The sequence below is a fragment of the Lontra canadensis genome, unplaced genomic scaffold (assembly GCF_010015895.1).
Source record: "Lontra canadensis isolate GAN:19392208 unplaced genomic scaffold, GSC_riverotter_1.0 scaffold78, whole genome shotgun sequence".
In the NCBI taxonomy this organism is placed as follows: Eukaryota; Metazoa; Chordata; class Mammalia; order Carnivora; family Mustelidae; genus Lontra; species Lontra canadensis.
Window position 1 is genome coordinate 4,770,009 of NW_022631072.1, and position 18,678 is coordinate 4,788,686.

General features: G+C 41.1%; 1 protein-coding gene across 11 annotated transcripts in view; it reads right to left on the reverse strand.

Annotated features, from left to right (window-relative positions):
- LTBP1 (latent transforming growth factor beta binding protein 1) overlaps window positions 1–18,678 on the reverse strand; it is a 398,263-nt gene that overhangs the window by 129,037 nt on the left and 250,548 nt on the right. For 7 of the 11 annotated variants that reach the window (XM_032881895.1, XM_032881898.1, XM_032881896.1 and 4 more), the window contains 4 exons: window positions 14,455–14,577; window positions 5,095–5,262; window positions 2,166–2,393; window positions 64–86 (listed from right to left, as the gene is read on the reverse strand). In XM_032881895.1, coding sequence (XP_032737786.1) covers window positions 64–86; window positions 2,166–2,393; window positions 5,095–5,262; window positions 14,455–14,577 — 542 coding nt within the window. The remainder of the gene's footprint in view (window positions 1–63; window positions 87–2,165; window positions 2,394–5,094; window positions 5,263–14,454; window positions 14,578–18,678) is intronic. The other 4 variants (XM_032881901.1, XM_032881899.1, XM_032881905.1 and 1 more) reach the window with 1 other exon arrangement.

The window sequence follows — 18,678 nt, forward strand, 5'->3', positions numbered from 1 at the left end:
CATTTTGATAGTAAAAAAAAACAAAAACAAAAAACAAAGACTTGCAAATAATGAATGAATTACCTTTTCAGGGGGTGCAGTTGCCACTAAAACCAGAAAAGAAAGAAGGACATTAGTACAATCTAAGGCAATACACCACATAATGGCTAAATTTTAAAAAAGCAATAAAAGTCAATTGTCACTCCAAAAGGATTAAGAATCAAACAAAATAAAATGCAGAATTATGGTCATTTGCCATTTTGGAGAATTTTACACATGACCAACAGACAAACACTCCATGCTACATCATTCCTTAACTACCAAAGTTCAGGTAGATGTGATGAAATTCTTTCCAATTCTCTCATTGACTTAACAGGTCAAAGGAAACAATACTTTCTGGTTCATTATTTTAGGTCTGATCTCAATTTTATGGAACTTCCCATATCAAAAAACATTTTCATTAATTGGCCATGTACTTATCCTTAACATAATATATGATACTGGGTGTTAATGTTAAAAAAGAAAGCCACTTATTTCAATAAGAGATCTAAGACTGAGTACTGTACTTGTCATCTTTATTGAAGCCCCGTAAGCATCGTCAGTAAGATAAGCTAACTAAATTAGAGGGAGAGAAATCACAAGCCAATAAAATCTAATTAGAGATGAACATCAGTATATTGAACAGATTACATGTTACACAATCATAACATTATTGTGAAGCAGTGGGAGTGGTTATGCCTTTGGATTTAGAAAGACTTGCTTCTCATTAATCAGTCTTTAGTATTAGTCCTCCAGCTTATGATTTAACAACTACTGGGGTTTTTCTCATTAGTCATCGTCTCCATGAACATTAGTGTACAGTGTTGGTAGATGCCTAACTTCCAAAAGCAATGAGGGAACCAGATGCCTTATCACTGCTGCTATATTCTTGTGGTTGGAAAAAATCAACGAACGGTCTATCCTGCCTAACCCACCAAGGATGTCCTGAGGCAGAAGCTGGACCAGAGCCCATTTCCTCCTGCCTGTGTAGAGTATGAGCCATTGCAAACACCTGCAAACATACCCCAAGTGTAGAGGAGCAAACCAGTCAATACTGTCAATTCTAGGTGAGGGCCTCCCTGCTCTGCTTAACAAGAAGGGCCACAAGTGGAAAAGTGAAATAAAACAGGCTAGAACACAGAAAAATTCAGAGATCTGAAAAAAGACCTCTACAGAAGGCAGCTTAGCCTAGCTCCTGATTCTCTACTAAACTAGATACCTTCTCTCCTCACAAAATCCACAAATGGGCACCCTATATTCTGACCCACTAAACTGTGAGAAGACAACAGGAGCGTCATTAAAGAAAATACATATTCTGTATATATCTAAAATGTTTGCTCCTTCTATCTGGAATAAACATTCTTAGGATAATAAAGATATTCAAGGGATTGAATATGCTGGCTTATATAAAGAGAGACACAGTCAAGGTCAATTGTCTCTAGACTCCTAAAATACAAAGCCATACCCTCTTTCTGGGAAAAATGTGCTCCTCGGCCCCATTACATACTCTGCATATGACACTTGGCAAGTCATGTACCCTCTCTAGGTCTCAGGCTTCTCAGAAAGTCAATGAAAGGACTACACAAGGAGATTTCCAAGATCCCTTTGGGGACTCTACTGTCCTGCCTCATTGGTCTCCCATGATCCCTGACTGTCTGTTTCCAATGGAAGTTCCATCAATGCTTTAACTTCTTTAAGTCTGTAGATTCCACTTAGTGAAGTACGTAACTATTTATTGAATGGCCCTCTAGACAAAGAAATGAACTAGGGTTATTCCCTAAAGGATGTAAATTACCCTTCAGGAATAAACACCAAGACAAAGTAGCCCTGAGATCACCACAAGAATATCGTTACCTGCTCCAAACATATTACTCTACAGAGGTGGTTCTCAATCAGAGGTCATTTTACCTCACAGGGACATTTGGCAGGGCTGGACACCCTTCTGGATGCAACACCTGGAGGGGAAAGGGTGCTACTGGCATCTAAAAGTTTGTGCCCAAGGAGGTTGATGAAATCCTACCACACACAAAGAATCATCCTACAGTATCAATAGTGCTGAGGTTAAAAACCCTCTAGAATGCTATTAATAGAGAAACCAAAGACACACAAGACGGAGGGCTGGGCCCTCGATCTACTTCCACTCTCACCTTCTGGCTCCGCCACGCCTGGCCCGTGTTCCCGGGAGAAGGTCAGGGCCTCCACTGGCTCTTCCTTGGCTGGGAGAGGTGGAGGATGAGTAGTTTTAGCAACAGGTTGAGTGTTCTTTGGCTTGACAAATACAGGTCCTTTACCTACATGGTGATGGATTGGCCTGCGTCTATGAACGCCAGAAACCGTATAACCCATTCCACCAGGACAGATTTCCTTAAAAGCAGCTAGATTTGGGATGGGAAAATATTCCTTTTAAAAATCTAAAAGTGCAAAACTTATACAGAGGAAAATATCATGATGAGTATTTCTTAATAAATCATCAATATAGTTACATTTAAAAATTTCAAAAACAGATGCATAATGCTTGAATTTCTCTTAAACTTGCATATTTACAGAAAAAAAACCCCAACCCTTTCTTTTATTCAATACTTCTCCATCTGTTAATTCCTTATCAATATTATATATATAGCCTACATAGCACATAGAGAGCATATACTCATATATATTATATATATCAGCAACCATTAGGAGATACCATATATACATTTTCTATATTTAGTTTTCTCTGTCATATGATATATCACATATATGGAATCTATGTAATATATTAGAAGGTTTTTACATACAGAAGATACCATATATACTATATATATTTCATAGGGTATGTGTATAAGGTCAACAAAAACCAGGCTTTCTTCTTTTCCTCCTGCTTTGGTATAATTGCATTAGTTATAACAAGAAACTCAGGAACATCTCTCTACACTAGATGACTAATAAGAAGGCTAAAAGAGAAAAATCAATCACTGGTCAGGGAAATGAGATGCTGAAATTTTCATAATTTGTTTCTAGTTGAAGAGTCAGCCAGAATGGAGTGTATCAGCTGACACGGTGAGGTTGATGAAGAAGGACTAAAAAGGGGAGTGTTTTTGAAGACAGTCTCAGGATAGTGAGAAGGAATCCAGCAAAGAACTAAAGGGATGATGGAGAAAAGTCAAGAACAACAGGACATGCCAAGTCAGAATGGAGTTATTTTCAAAAAAAGGGATGAGGAGGCAACAGCCTGATCTTGACCAGCTGGCTTAATTATCTAGAGGACAAGGAGATGTTCTGTGCCCTGGGACTGCTATCCTTGCCAGGAAAGTGGTCTTGCCTGTTTTAAAAAAAAAAAAAAAAAAGGCAGACTGGGCACATAGGATTTGCTAACCTCCACTGCATCATCTCCAGGAATAAGTGAAAGAGAAAGACAGGGGTGGCGAGGCAGTGTGTGGCCTGAGAAGGAAAATCCACCTAATCCCTTTGGTGTTGGTCTTGGAGGCAAGTTACCAAACGCAGACACTGAGGAGCTTATGGTCAACTTTTTTACTTCTACTTTTCAAATTGAAAGTAAAATAAGTCACTTCTCCCTTCTACTCAACAAGGGATCCCCTATTGAGTGTTCTGGACCTAAAATTAGTCCTCAATAAAAAGGAAACTCTAAAATACTCCTTGAAGCACACTAAAACAGTGTTTTTCTAAGGATTGCGCATTAAACGGTGGAAATTCATTCTTAAATTTAACTATGAAATACAATTCTTACTTGAAAGACCAGATGTTTCCAAAAGACAACATGTTTTCCTATCAAATATTTGCAGTATTAATGAATCAAATGTTGGAAAATCACCATATAACCAAAAATTTGGTAAGTACAAAAAGTCTGTCTTTAATGTTATTTTCCAGTTTAGTTACTGGATGTCACGGAGATGTTGCCCGGTGTTATTTATTTATTTTTAAAGTTTTTATTGAGTTATGTTAGTCACCATAAAATACATCATTAATTGCCTTGTGTTAGATCCATCGTCTTGATTTATGCATCATGTAAGAGTTACAAAGCTATTAAAATTGAACTTGAAGAGAAATGGGTCTATAAATTCTGAAGGTCATTTATTTCATGGATTTTTTTACTTTTCAATAACTAATAGTTCAGATCCCACAGGGGGATACTAGGCCCTCGTGAAGGTGTCTAAAATTACACAGCTACCAAAATACCATCAACACTATACTCTCCTTTGCCTTACCAATTCTTTCTGACCCTAACCACCAACAAAGGTAATCATGAAATTTATGTTGATATTTAAACCTTGTCTGCTGCTGTGTAAGCGACAGCTTTGAGACATTCAACAGTCCCATGAAAGTTGATGTACTTCCCTAGGTGGGAAGCACCTTATCAAACAAGCACCTGGTGAGACTTTTTTATGGTCACCACATGCTGTGAAATAGGGACCACTCCTCCCTTGATAATATCATGCCTGGTATTCACAAGGTGTGTTTCTTTCTCTTCCTGCTCGAGAAGTTGAGGACTCCTTGGTAGGAGTCAGGCACTGAGAGAAATATAGTTATCCTTTCAGGGCATTAGGCAACTATGTACCAAACTAAAATATAAGGTTTATAAAGTATAAGTTGATTAAACTTGCATTAATATTCTGACTTGGAAGTTCCTCGGTGCACTGACAGGATCTGCCCCGAGTTATTAATCTTCAGAGCACAAATTCAGTCATGAAGATAATTCCCTCCATTTGCAAGTAGAGAAAGTGACAAGCACATGTTCAACCAGTGAGTGAGTCAGTCAACCTCCGCAGGGCCTCGTGGCCATGCCTGGGACACGCGGCCAGTCGTTAGGATGGCACGCGGCCCAGCAAGGTCTCCGGTCTCTTCACACTTCTGAATGCCAGACTCGAGAGGAAGTGTCATGTACAGAGAAACAGGAAAATCTCTTTTCCATTGATTCAACCTTCTAGGGTCATGGTTTGTACAAAACTGATAAAAATACATCGTATTATTAACATGTCAATTAAAAGTTGGAAACCAAAAAGAACGCAAGCTGCCAGAATCCTCCTGGGTCGTTGTGTGGCTGGGAAGGAATAGGAGCGTACAGCGGTCATGTCTTACCTGTGCCTGGAAGGGGACATTTCTCACAGTGTGGGCCCCAGGCCTTGCCCACGCTACAACAGCAGAGCTGCTTGGTGAGGTGAACAGACAGAGGGTGCATACACTGCCTTCCGGAACTGACCAGACGGTAACAGGGCCCCTTCTCTTCAGAGATCACAGGGGTATCCGCTGAAGCAGAGAGATAAGGCCTGATGTCACCCAAGAAACAAGAAAAGACTACATCGACTCTTCCTGTCATAATAAAATGAACCCTAAAGTCTGGGTTAGACACCATACTTCAGAACAAAGTTATGTACATTTAGGGCATTGCCTTTCCTGATTTAGAGTCTGCTTACGAAATGTGTTTTAGAATCAGAGCCCCAAACCTCCCTGTCCCTATCTGGCCCCTTCTTCCATTCCAGCAAGCGTTAGATCAGATATGTGTGTGTGAAGTAAACAGAAACCATTTTAACCAAAATCAACTGCCCAACTGAACCTAGGTACCTATTATCAAAATCACGACATCATTTATTTTCTTGTATTTAGCCAGAATAAGGGTAGTTCTGGGGCAGTCTGGCAAACAAGCAGGCACTGTGAGCATCAGGAACTTAACATAGCTGATGCTGAAGCCAGCTCTTGCCCTTCCTAAGGACAGTGAGAACTCGCAGGCGTCGCTGAAGGACAGTCTAGAGCAGCTGAGAGGCAGGGAGCAGCTTCTGAGCTGCCAGGCTACACAAGACAGCACATTGGGGAAGGCAACGATGTGTTCAGTCCCTTAGAAAACATGCAAAAGCACACCAGCCCATAGTCATCCAAGACCTAAGCCCGATTCCTGATGCTTCTATTCTCAGTTTAGTACCTAAGACTTCACTAAACCAACTGCTAGACACTCTACTGAGCACATAAGGCAGCTATGAGAATAAGACACAGTCCTGCCATTGAGGAGTTCGTTTTCTAATGTAAAGGTGAGCCAGATCTAGGCCAAGTCAAAGTGCTGAACAGATGGGAGCTTGATGGTCCCCTCTTCGTCCCTTCTCCCATCCCAACCAAAGTTCTTCCCTACTGTATCACCGGCCAGATGAGGTTCTTCCAATCCGCCTTTCTCTTACCCAATTCCTCTGGCTCCTGCCACTTCCAAAATCACCTTCCGTTCCTGCCCAGATCTCAGTTTTCAATCGTTCTAAGGTTCTTAGGTAGTTCACTAAGAAAGCTTCTGCTCAAATTAAGGTACTACAACACGGTGAAAAGAGCAAAGGTTTGTAGAGCCAGGCAGATCTGGATTCTCACAGGATGTCTACCACGTGCCAGCAAGACAACCTATGGAAGTCACTGGGACTGTGATGGTTACCTGCCTCTTCCCGCTGGGCTAGGCCACAGCTAGTAGGTATTTGGTCAAACACAGGTCTGACAGTTGCTCAGAGGGTATGTTTTACAGGGGATTAACATTTATATTGGTAGATTTTGAGTAAAACAGATAATCTCCAGAACATGGTTGGGCTTCACCCTGATAGTGGAAAGGCCTTAAGAGGAAAAAGACTGAACTTCCAGAAGAGGAGGGAATTCTGCCAGCAGACTGCCTTCAGACAAACACTGTAACACTAACTCTTCCCCTGGTCTCCAGTCTACCAGCCTACCGTGTGGATTCTGGACTTACCAGCCTCTACAATCACGTGAGTCATTTCCTTTAAAACCTCTCTCTCTACACACACACACGTGCACCCACACACACACAGCCTCATTTGCTCTGTTTCTCTGGAAGGAACCCTACTACACTGGGTGAGCTGCAGTAACCCTCACCTAGAAATAACAGGCTCAGTGGGATTAGAAATACCATGTGCTCATAAAGATTTGGTACAGAGTAGACACAAAATACATGTCAGTCACTCTTTTTAATGAAAATATATATCTCCATCCTCTCAATGGGCATTTACACACATCTTGATTGCTGCATGGAGGCAGAATTTGAACAAAGTGAAGATATTCAAAAACAGCTAATATTGGTGAATAGGGGTGTGGAAAGAGCGGATTGAGGGGAGCAGAGGAGACTTTCCCGAAGCTTCAGAACTTATCCAGAGCTACTTAAAAAGTGCTCAGAGGAAAAAATTTGAGTGTTTTCCTTTCCCTTCTCCTACTTACTTTCTGGAATCTGTGTAAGACTGATGAAAGATCAAAGGTCACAAACCAAAAATAAAAGACAATGTAAGCATGGTTATCATCCCTAAAGGGATAATGAATCCCTGGAATGACTGAACATCACTCACGAGGCATGTGTGTGTTTGTGTGTGCACGTGTACCTATAGGTCGTACAATCTTAAAAACATATACATATCCTAGTAGAATCAGCTTATAAGGGATTCTACCAAAAAATTTCCTCTTTAAATTATTTGGAACTTACAACACATATTTCCATAGAAACAATGTCAGGCCATCTCACAGGAGCCCATTTACATGTGGCAGGGCTTAATTATAACACTAACTGCATTAATGTTAGTTCTAGATCCCAGGAACGAGAGCCATTCAGAGCCTGGCAGAGAGTTTCGTAAAATCCATGACACTGGCTAACGGTGACATTGATTCCCTTCCACTCCCTTCTCCACTCTCCCTTCTATGTATCCACCTCACCCTCACACCCAGGCAAGCAATACTGTATCAGGCACCATCTTTGTTACATTCCAAGTGCTCCCCCATCCAAGGACTCTAAAGAAACCTCCTACCGTGCCTGTCCCCAAAATTAAACCAAAATGCCACATCAGCAATCCAGTGTTTTAAGGGACTTAAATGTGTAAATTTTAGAGAAATTGCTTGTTCATTAAAGTGAGTTGATGGTTGTTGAGATCTTGTGCACTACACAAACACACTCACAGAGTTTGGGGTATTTTATCATCTGGAGAATAAAGATAGATGTCTAGTGAACCGATTCTTTCTAAACAAACCATCTGTAGACTTTTGTCTTCCTATCAGATGCTTCCAAAGCATTTCAAATTGGGGTTTTTAGGGGTATTAAGAGAATCACTGGCTTACGGTCATCTAGTCAATTGTTGCTGAGTATGGGTGTGTCAGACCATGTTCTAATTAGACACGTCTTACCCCAACTACATATAGGAACAAGAAATAATTTTAAAAAAATGTACTCCTTCAAAGATGGAAGACAACCAAGAAGGAAGCCATTGAGAAGGTCTAGCCTACATACCTCAGTTTTACTGGTGCTCCCATGATTCAAATTTCCTTTGACCTACAACTACGTGGAGGAAAAATTGCTCTTTATGCCTCAGATTTCTAACAGGGTGTGACTTTTTAAGCCACTATTTTAACCCCTACATAATCTGTCTTTCTTTTATCATCTCCAATCTCTCACATGGCAATTCTACTTATCTCTAGCACTTTCACATTCTAGTCAACGTGACATGTAAATCCAGAAACAATATGCTCTGAATCATGAAGTTGAGTATCTTTAGTCACAGACTGGAAGGCCAGTCATAATGGGTAATTCATTATACACTACATTTATTATTTTAAAATATGGCACACATGATCATGTATTCTCTTGAGTCATAAGGTTTTATGCTACACTAAAAGAAATCAGTACTGCCCCAAGATTTCAAAAAAGTAAGTGGAAATGGGCATGGGATGGAGTACTGACGTTCCTATGCATAGACACACTGAAACAGTGGGTTTTGTAGATTATATTTTTGCAAGATGCACTGCTAAGATTAAGGTGGAAAGATTCAGGTACTCTGTATAGACAAAAACACATTTCAAGAGTGTAAAACCTGGGGGGCCTGGGTGGCTCAGTGGGTTAAAGCCTCTGCCTTCGGTTCGGGTCATGATCCCAGGGTCCTGGGATCGAGCCCCTCATCGGGCTCTCTGCTCAGCGGGGAGCCTTCTTCCCCCTTCTCCCTCTCTCTGCCTGCCTGTCTGCCTACTTGTGATCTCTGTCAAATAAATAAATAAAATCTTAAAAAAAAAAGAGTGTAAAACCTACTGGAAATGCCACATCAGTCAGTCAGGAGCCCAGTTCTTTTTTTTCTTAGCTAGAGATATAGAAATCCCCAAAAGTAATAAGCATATAGCTCCATACTCTTGTCTTGAATCATCACCATAGAGCCAATGCTGACGGTGCCCACTTACAAAGCATAGCACGAAGGAAAGATGCTATGGTTCTCTTATTTGGGTTCCCCCATAGTATATCAAACAACTTAATTACAGGGCTAGACAGTAAATTCTGATCATACATTCAAAGACATCTTCCACACATGAATGATAAGTATCACTAAGCAGATATAAATTAATCTGGCACTGAGAGGAAGGTAAAAAATACAAAAGACTGGAGAAGATGGTATATAGCTAGCCTGTTTTCAACCCCCCCGCCCAGCCCTAACACCCCCAATATCCTCATTCATCTCTTGGGTGAATTCCATGTCAGAGTTCCATCCCTTTATGCTTAAAACCCCCATGGGAGGAGTATTGGGAGAGAGGGAAAATGTTGATGAGGATCTGAGAGATGAATTTGCTGAAAGAAGAGCCACCAGGCACCCTTTTTGGGAAACGGGCTATTCAATTCTGGGAGAACTAAAATAAAAGAAACTGTGATCCGGGAGCCAGTGCAGAGTTACACCATCTATTCTATCCTGTGGCAAGGAAGACTAAACCATGGCTCCCTTGGTAAATAAAGGACTCGCTCCCATCCATTCAGACCCACTTCTTCTTCCTGATTCAAGGCTCAGCTTGTGGAGTAAGAGCCAGCTTCAAACATGGGCTTTGCCGCTTAAAGGCTGTGTGGCTTTCCATAAGATCCTTAGTAACCCCTCCAAGCCTCCATTTCTTTATTTCTAAAACAGAAAGAACGGCCACATAAACCTCATGGACGTCTTGGAAGTATTTGATCTGCTAATGCATACCAAGGGCTTCGTGTCTGATGCTTAGAAAATGCACAATAAAGATGCTGACATCACTGCCCTGGTTTCTCTGTTACTGTCACGTGGGGGCAAACACTTTGCAGACATGTCTGTCTAGCCCCCAGGCCACAATGCTGCAAGACCCCTAAGTGACAGACCTATGTGGGGATGGCCGCAGAGGAGGTAGAAAGACAAGAGAAGGTGCAAGACAGATTACAAAGATGAACGACTTTCTTGGAGACCAGAGGAGAGGACTGGGTCAAAAGTGGCCTAGGAGCTCCCAGCCTAACTGCCTGGAAAATGGTGTCCCATGCCCAGAACCATTAAGTCAGAAGGGAAAGGAGGAAAGAAGAAAGGAGGAGGTCCAGCAGTCACTTCCCCAGCAGCTGTGTCAAACAACGATCCAGAACGGTGCTGTCCAATACATTAACGCCTGGCCGCGTGTTACTACTTCGGTAAAATTTCAATGAAATACAACTTAAAATTCAATTCCTCAGTCGCACTGCCCACATGGGACTAACATCTGTTACACCAGACAGCACAGATCCAGGACATTCCCATCATCACAGAAAGTCCTACTGGACAGCGTCAATACAGCTCAAGAGTAAGCAAACTCCTTCCGTAAAAGGCAGAATAATAAATAGTTATCTTAGACCTTGTGAGCCCTCCAGTCCCTGCTACAGCTTCCCAACTCTGCCCTCATGGCATTAAAGCACGATGAGAACAACCTATAAGTGACAGGGCCTGGCTGTATTCCAATAAAACTTGACAAAAACAGACAATGGAACAGATTTGGCCCCTGAGCCATATCTTGCCAATCCCTGATCTGGGAGCCTAACCGTAGAGGCACACAACCCAGTTTTCAATCTCAAAAGAGTCCCTGGGGGGCCTGAGTGGTGCAGTCAGTGAAGCTTCCCACTCCTAGTTTGGGCTCAGGTCCTGATCTCCGGGTGGTGGAGATTAAGCTCTGTTTCCTGCCCCTGCCCCACCCTCAACAGGGAGCCTGCTTGAGAGCCTCCCTCCCCCTCTCCCTCCCTCTTGTGCTCAAGTGCTCTCTCAAAAATAAATAAATAAATCTGTAAATCTCAAGATTCCCTTTACTAGCTGTATCATCGTAAGAAGCTGTGGAAAGCTCCCCGGACTTCAGTTGCCTAATGCGTAAAACGAGAAAAATGGTATCTCATTAAGACGTTAGAGAAATAAAAAGACGATGAGCATACACATGACTAAACTTTCAGAAGTAATGTGGTTCTCATTTCATGATTTCCAGGTTGCTGGGTGCATTTCTCCAATGCTCTATTTCTTTCTCTTTTTTTTAAATTTATTTATTTGATAGAGATCACAAGTAGGCAGAAAGGCAGGCAGAGAGAGAGAGGGGAGGAGCAGGCTCCCTGTGGAGCAGAGAGCCCGACGTGGGGCTCGATCCCAGGACCCTGGGATCATGACCCGAGCCGAAGCCAGAGGCTTTAACCCACTGAGCCACCCAGGTGCCCCCGACCCTCTATTTCTAAATTAGCAACCAGGCCCCAGGGCAAAAATGCGACCAGAGAGCAGGCTCAGAGATTTTGCATCTGGGCATTTTTCTACCAAACCTATGGACACACCCACTGTAGCTCTCATCCTGGAACTCCTGAATTCCCAAGAGAATTGCAGCTCAGAAAGTCAGAAAGTTTCCCTATTGCAACTGCAAAGGTTATTATCCTTTTCTTGGATTTGCTCTGACAAATCTTACAACTTCCCCCTTCCCCATGGCAAGGGGGGAGGAGGTCTGAAGACGTGGCAGCAGAATCCAAAGGCGCAGACCCAGAGGTCTGGACAGCAGAGGCAAGAACCCTCCTGCTTTCCTTCCCTCAGCTTTGCTAAGTCAAGGACAGAGATCGGGCAAGGAGAAAGAGAAATGGTTGCAACCTTTGGCCAGAGTCAAGGAATTCTGAGGGTGTTGTTCACTTCAGTACATTTGAGAACAGGGAGAGCTTCCCGTTGCTCCTAGGCCATTGCCAAGTGCCTTTCTTTGCGTTCAGAGTCAGCCACACCTTTTATGGCCTGGCTATGCCCTAAATTTATGCTGCCTGAGCAAACGTGGTCAGTCTCTCCTCTTTGCTTACATGCTGTATCCGGGCAGTTTTTATACCTCTCAAAAACAGATATTCTAAACGTTATACAACAACTCCTCTCCGTGCCTTTGTGTGTCTGGGCACGGGTGTCTATGTGTGTGCACGAGTATGTGTGATACCCCAGGCTCCTTCTGCTATTTCCCCATGACTATTAAGGATACCACCATCTTGCCAACACGTTTTCCCCTTACTCCGTAAACATCACCTACTTTCCTGATTCTTCTCAACTGTTTTCAGACTTCTGCCTCCCCCCCCACCCTCGGTGCCCCACATAGATGCCTTCAAAATATAGTTCACAAATAAATTAGGCTGGACTGAACCACGTCACAAATCATGAGAGAACTCCACAGTTCTGTGATGTGACGTGTGGTAAATTCAAAGGAAAGAGAAATAAATCTGCCACTCAACGCTGGTAAAGATCCCAGGTTTTAACTCAAACTCTGAACTGGAACATTAACTAGCAACAAACCTCTCTTAATACTTATCATTTCAGCTGTTGCAGCTGAACCATAAAATTGAATTATTTATTTTTCAAATACGAATGAATGGTTGTTTAATAAGTTCAGTATTATTTGGGCAACGACAGGGAAAATAAATGCTAAGGAAATGTGTAAGTGTTTCAAAAATCTCATTGGCAGATTTCTACAATCTTGTTAAAACCTGGACGTCTGCCCTTGACTCTAGACATCAGATCTAGTCAAAGTTCAATAAAACACTTCGTGACCAGCTCTCCAACTTTACCTAATCTGCAATCTTCAATGTGGTAGTTTTAACCAGACTACAAGTCAAATGAAGAGGAAAAAAACCCCAAACATTCAAAGCAAATTCTATATCCAAACTCTGTAAAATCTTCTACGCTTAAAATTATGAAACTATTCAAAATATTTACTCATGTAATTCTAATCAGCCAGAAAGAATCTCTAAATTATCTGGGTATTGTCAACAATGTGATTTTTGACCTGAAATTTCCAAATCCTTGCATTGGTTTTCAAACATACCTTGTATGCAAACATCATTTCATAGTCTAATTTTACCACCCACCAAAAATGCCCTATAATTAGGTGTCTGCTTCATGATCAGAATTGTCTGTGAAAGAACACTGAAAAAAGAACTTACGTGCAAAATGTCCTATCTGCATTTGACAGTTTTTAAAAGAAAATAGTAGTAATTAGTAACAATTTTCCAGAAGACTCTGTGAACTCAGATTTTTAAAAAGTAATGAATGAGACTGTCATTTTTATTTTACTACATTTGCCCATACTTCATCATGTCTACTTAATCTCACAATTAAAACAATAGATAACGTCCAGCAGGAACGTGTCTTGACCAAAGACCCAGTTTAAAAATGGAGGCCAGAAGGACACAGCTTAACATATACCAAAGTCACATTAAAAAGGAGGCAATAAAAATAAAAACCTATCAGGACAGAAATACAGAATTGTTCTTAAAATTATCCTAACAGTTTCTGTCATACATTAATTTACAATGTTTAAACTTTAATTGCATATGGCTTTTAAACAATTGTAGTGATTACCTGCTTTGCCACAATGAACACCGTTCTTTAAAAAGTAAGGTAATCTTAAAAAAAAAAAAAATCTGCATGTGAGAACTTTCTATCTAAATTCATCCATCTCTGGTTGTCGAGTGATCTTTAGGGATTACACTAGATTAGGTTTTGTGGCTAGAGACTTTCCTTGGAGAAACTATATATTTTCTGCATGAATATTAGGACATAGGGTTTGATGAAGGATTTTTACCCTTACCAGGTACAAGAGAAAAACTTAGAGACAACATTTGTAAGGCAAAACAGTCTAATTCTGGAGACACATTTTGGTGGTTTTTGAGGACAACAGAGAAGAATCTTAGAAATTAGAATTGAATAGAAAATCTGAAATGCAGGGTCTTTATAACTATTTCCCAGACTCTAGCAACGGAGCAAGTACAGTGAAACCTCATTAAATCAGACACCGGTGACTCAGAATTTGGACTAATTGAAGACAGAAGCTGGACAAAGTTTAACCCAGCCTAAATAATGCTTAAAATGCTCAGCAAGGGAAAAACTGTTGTCATCTTTCAGGTATGAAAATTTTAAATAACTCTCCATGAGAGTTTATTTTCTCAGTGTGCTTCTTCCCTACCTTGAAGTTATAGCTATTATAGGACTGCAATAAAAATTTAATTTGGAGAAAGATCCAAAACAGGGATGTTAGTAGGTCTGCTTCCTTCCAGCTGTCCTTCTAATGAGATTTCCCCACACATTTACAATAGTCAGTTGACTTCTGAGTATTCATCTTCCTTTGGATACCCCCCTCCTCAAATTAAAAAAAAAAAAAAACGATCCAAAATAGGAATAAAAAGTGATCATTACTTACGAACACAACTTGAAAAGGTGGGATCTGGCCCAAATCCCATTTTGCAGGTACATCTGTAGCTGCCCATGGTATTCAAACACTCACCATTAGGGCACACGCCCTGGAGCTGGCATTCATTAATATCTGCAGGAAAACACAATCCTCTTAGAAGGGATGGTCCAGCCCAGCTGCACAGATTCTGGCTGTAAACAGCATTCACTCTCTTTTTTCACTACAATAATCTCTTAGTGACAGTAAATGAGAGATGTTGGCTTTTAATGCAGCAGGTATGAGTGACCCAAAATCAAATGAAGCATTCAATGAACATCTACAATTTATATCATAACTATTTATTACGCACCTACGATGTACCTGGTTCTGTTCGAGATACTAGAAATTTACGAGTGTATCAAACTGACAAGATTCCAGCCCTCACAGTTCTTACCTTAATAGGTATCAGATTTTAGAGATCATACAGGTAAGGCAAAGACTCTTGCCCTAAAGACGCAGGCAATCTAGCTGGACATACAATGACCTACCGATTAAAGAAGTGAAAAGCAGTTGACCTTATCACAATAAGAAGAAAGGTCATTAACGTGAAGAAGTCAAATTATGAAACTGTCCGTGTAGACAGTAAGAGCTGACAGAGTTAGCTGAAGGTAGGGGAGACCAGAGCCTTGAGGAGGGGTTAAGACTTCATCAGGCATCAAGGTCAGGGAGAAGATGGGTGGATGGATGGATGGATGGATGGATGGGGAGGAAGGGGTGGGTGACCTACAACAGTGACCCCAGAACATGGGCGCAGAGACTGCACAAAGGGAAGGGGGAATCAAGAAACGCTAAGTCAAACTTGGCTGGAAAAGTAGTTTCCGGAAGGTAAACAGTTGGAAAAAGAGCCAGTTAAAGCCAGGCTAGCTTTGGATTCACTGTTACTGAGACAAGGAGCCATCCTAAAGGTTTCTGAGCACAAGGAAGATAGCACCAAAGGCAGGATCCAAGGAAATTCATCAGGCCAACACATGGCTTGGTGAGAAGAGACCAGAAGTTGATGACTGAAGGTGTAATGCAAGTAGGAGACAGGACAAGCCAGGTTGGGATAGTGAGAATAATCAGGAAGGCATTTTTCTTCTGAAAAGAACAATGAGCCAAATGCGTAGATAGTGTTTGACTGACCAGCAGAACACTGGAAAGGAGCAGAAAGGAGTTGAAGATGCCTGGGAGGTATCTAATCTGGGAAAAGAGGAAAAGACACCGTTGGTTTTGTGGAAAGTTCTGAGGAAAAAAGAGGCAAATGAAGAGACTAATTTTACACTTGAAGGTCACATACACAAGTATAAAATCCAGCAACAGTGGTAGATTCAGGAATAAAGTAAAGAGACAACATGGCTAGAAATAAAGACTTGAGGTCACCCATATAGGGTGATTGCTATGGTCTGAATGTGTCCCCCCAAAATTCAGGCATTGAAATCATAACCCCCAAAGATAATGGTATTAGTAAGGGTGCCTTTGGGAGTCGCTTAAGCCATGAGGAAGATCCCCAGTCCCTTCCATCGTTTGAGGACACAACAGAGATATCTGCAACCAGAAGAGGGCCCTCATCAGAAGGGACCATGCCAGCACCTTGATTTTGGACTTCCCAGCCTTCAGAACTGTGAAGAACAAGTATCTGTGGTTTATGAGCTACCCAGTTGGTGGTATTCTATTATGGCAGCCTGAATGGGCTATGACAGCAATCCAAAAGAAAATCAAAATGATTTGGAAGACGAGAGATAAAAAAAAAAAAGATTATAGAGTATTTTATAAAGGTTATTAATTAAAAATGAAAAACAGAATAGGACAAGATAAAAGTGAAAAATTAATGGTCATTTCTATTTTTATTCATGGTGGCTTATAAAGTTTAACAATTAACAGACATGGTTATTAACATTTCTGTTTCCAATAATGTTTGCCTGCTTCAATCATCAATTCCAACAAAATTTCTATTAATGATTTCAAAATTAATTTTCTATATTAAAATCGGACACAATCGGTAGCAAAATATTACCAGCAAAACTGTCACATAATAAGGCAAATATAGCCCTCAATAAATCCTTATTTGCTTGTATTTCATATTCTAAGTAGCCACTGATTTCCATAATGGACCTATTTTATTGAACACACGCAGTCTGTAATTCCAGCGATAAAACACTTTCTCAATGACATCCAAATAACAAAAGAACACATATATTTGCTGTAGAAATCCTACAGCTTTCTAACTTGGACCCAGCTGAAAGCTGGCACCGCTAGACCACACCTGGCATGGCATATGGTCCCGCACCTGGTCATCTCACTCTTTATCAGAGCCTACACTGTGCTGGGATACATGCCCATGCACAGCATGTAACTGAAAATATTCCCTTATCACTCACTTTCCTTAAGAAAACCAGCATGGAGGACCAGAAAGAAAGGCAAGTCCGGTTGGGGCTACATGGTACAAGTAAAGCCCCTATTGTATGTCCCAGGTTAAACCTCAAATTTGGGTAATCAGCCAGTTGTGGGCTAAAAGGTAGGACAAAATCTGCACTCTCCTGTTCTCCCTCATGTCCCCACTTGCCTGTGAGTTAGGAGCCTTCCTCCTTCTCTGAGTGGCCCCTACTCCTGCTCATTGGCTGCACTCCTACATATTCCACGTTCACCTTTGGGATGCAAAATTGTCCCTTGACTGGAGTTTTCTATGAAGTGGTGTGCCAGCCTCGCTGCTGGCTGCCAGGTTACAATGGCGGGTTTCTCCTCCAATGCATAAATATCTGATGTACAACATTTGCTTGTGCCCTCTTCCAATATCCTCTCTTTGACTTTCCTCAGCATTGTCCATTGCTTCAACCATGATGCGGTGGGAATGGAGGACAGGAATTAAGACTTAAAAAAAAAAAAACAAAAAAAAAACCACTCTGGCGATAGACAGGAAGAGAAAAATTCAAGAGGAAGGGGAATCCTGCATTTCCTACTACTTCTACCTTTATCAGCTTGTGCTTCTGGCACTAACTAGCCACACCACCTCCCCTAATTTTGGCCCTAGAAGCATGCAACTTTCTACCTCACACTTTCTTGGCTTCCAGAAAAACTCCTATTTCCCTTACCTGTCTCAATTTATTTTTTAACCTGTTCTCTAAAATACCATAACTTAGAGATTAAATTTCCAAGTTCCTTCCTAATTTATATATAGCAAAGTATATCGATCTTAAATATACAGCCACATGACCTTTCACACATACATATATATATGTATATCCATGCATGCACACGTACATAACTGTGTAACCACCATCCAGACTGTGATCTGGATGGTGACAATGGAGAACATCTCCATTGTCTCGGAAGGCTTCTTTACTGCCCAGTCCCATCAACATCTCTGCCCCCACAGGTAACTGCTCTCATCCATTAGTCTACCCTGTTCTTCTACTTCATCGAAAGGGAATCCTATTGCATATGTCTTTTGTCTGACTTTTTTACTCATTATTATGCCTGTGAGATTCATCATTATTGCATACAGCAATTCATTCTTTTACTGCTGTTATATTTTATTGTGTGAGAATATAAAAATTAATTTATCCATTCAACTGTTGATTGACATTTGGGTTAGTTCCAATTTTTGGCTATCAGTAACAATGCTTCTGTGAACATTCAAATACAGACGTCTTTTGGTAGGCCAAGGTGCTTCTTACTCTCCTGTACGTATATAGGAGTAGAATTTCTGACTCACTAGAGAAGACTCATGATTACTTTTATAAATAATCACAGAGTTGTCCAAAATGGTTATGCCAATTTCCATCCCTGGCTCCAACTGTTCCACATCCTCACCAAATTATCGTCAGTCTTTTTCACTGTAGCCATTCTGGTGGGAGTGTAGTGTTGTTTCACTGTGGTTTTAATTTGCATTTCCTTTTCATATATTTATTGGTCATCTGAATATGAAAACATTCTCTTCTAAAATGCAAATATCTAGGGAATGTTGTAGGTCAGTAAGATTGCTTCCCTCTCAGTAGTCCAGGATATCAGTGGGTGATTCTCTAAGGGGGAATGGTGTGTGCTTGCCTACGGGACATTTTGGGTTGTCACAAGGACTGGAGAGTAGAGAGAGTAGATACCAGGTAGTCTAGCATTCAAGAAGTATGGGTAGTCCCCATTGACAAAGACTTGCTCAGCCAAAATGTCTACAATGTCCTCGCTGAGAAATTCACACAGAGATGATCAAACTCTGAGTTT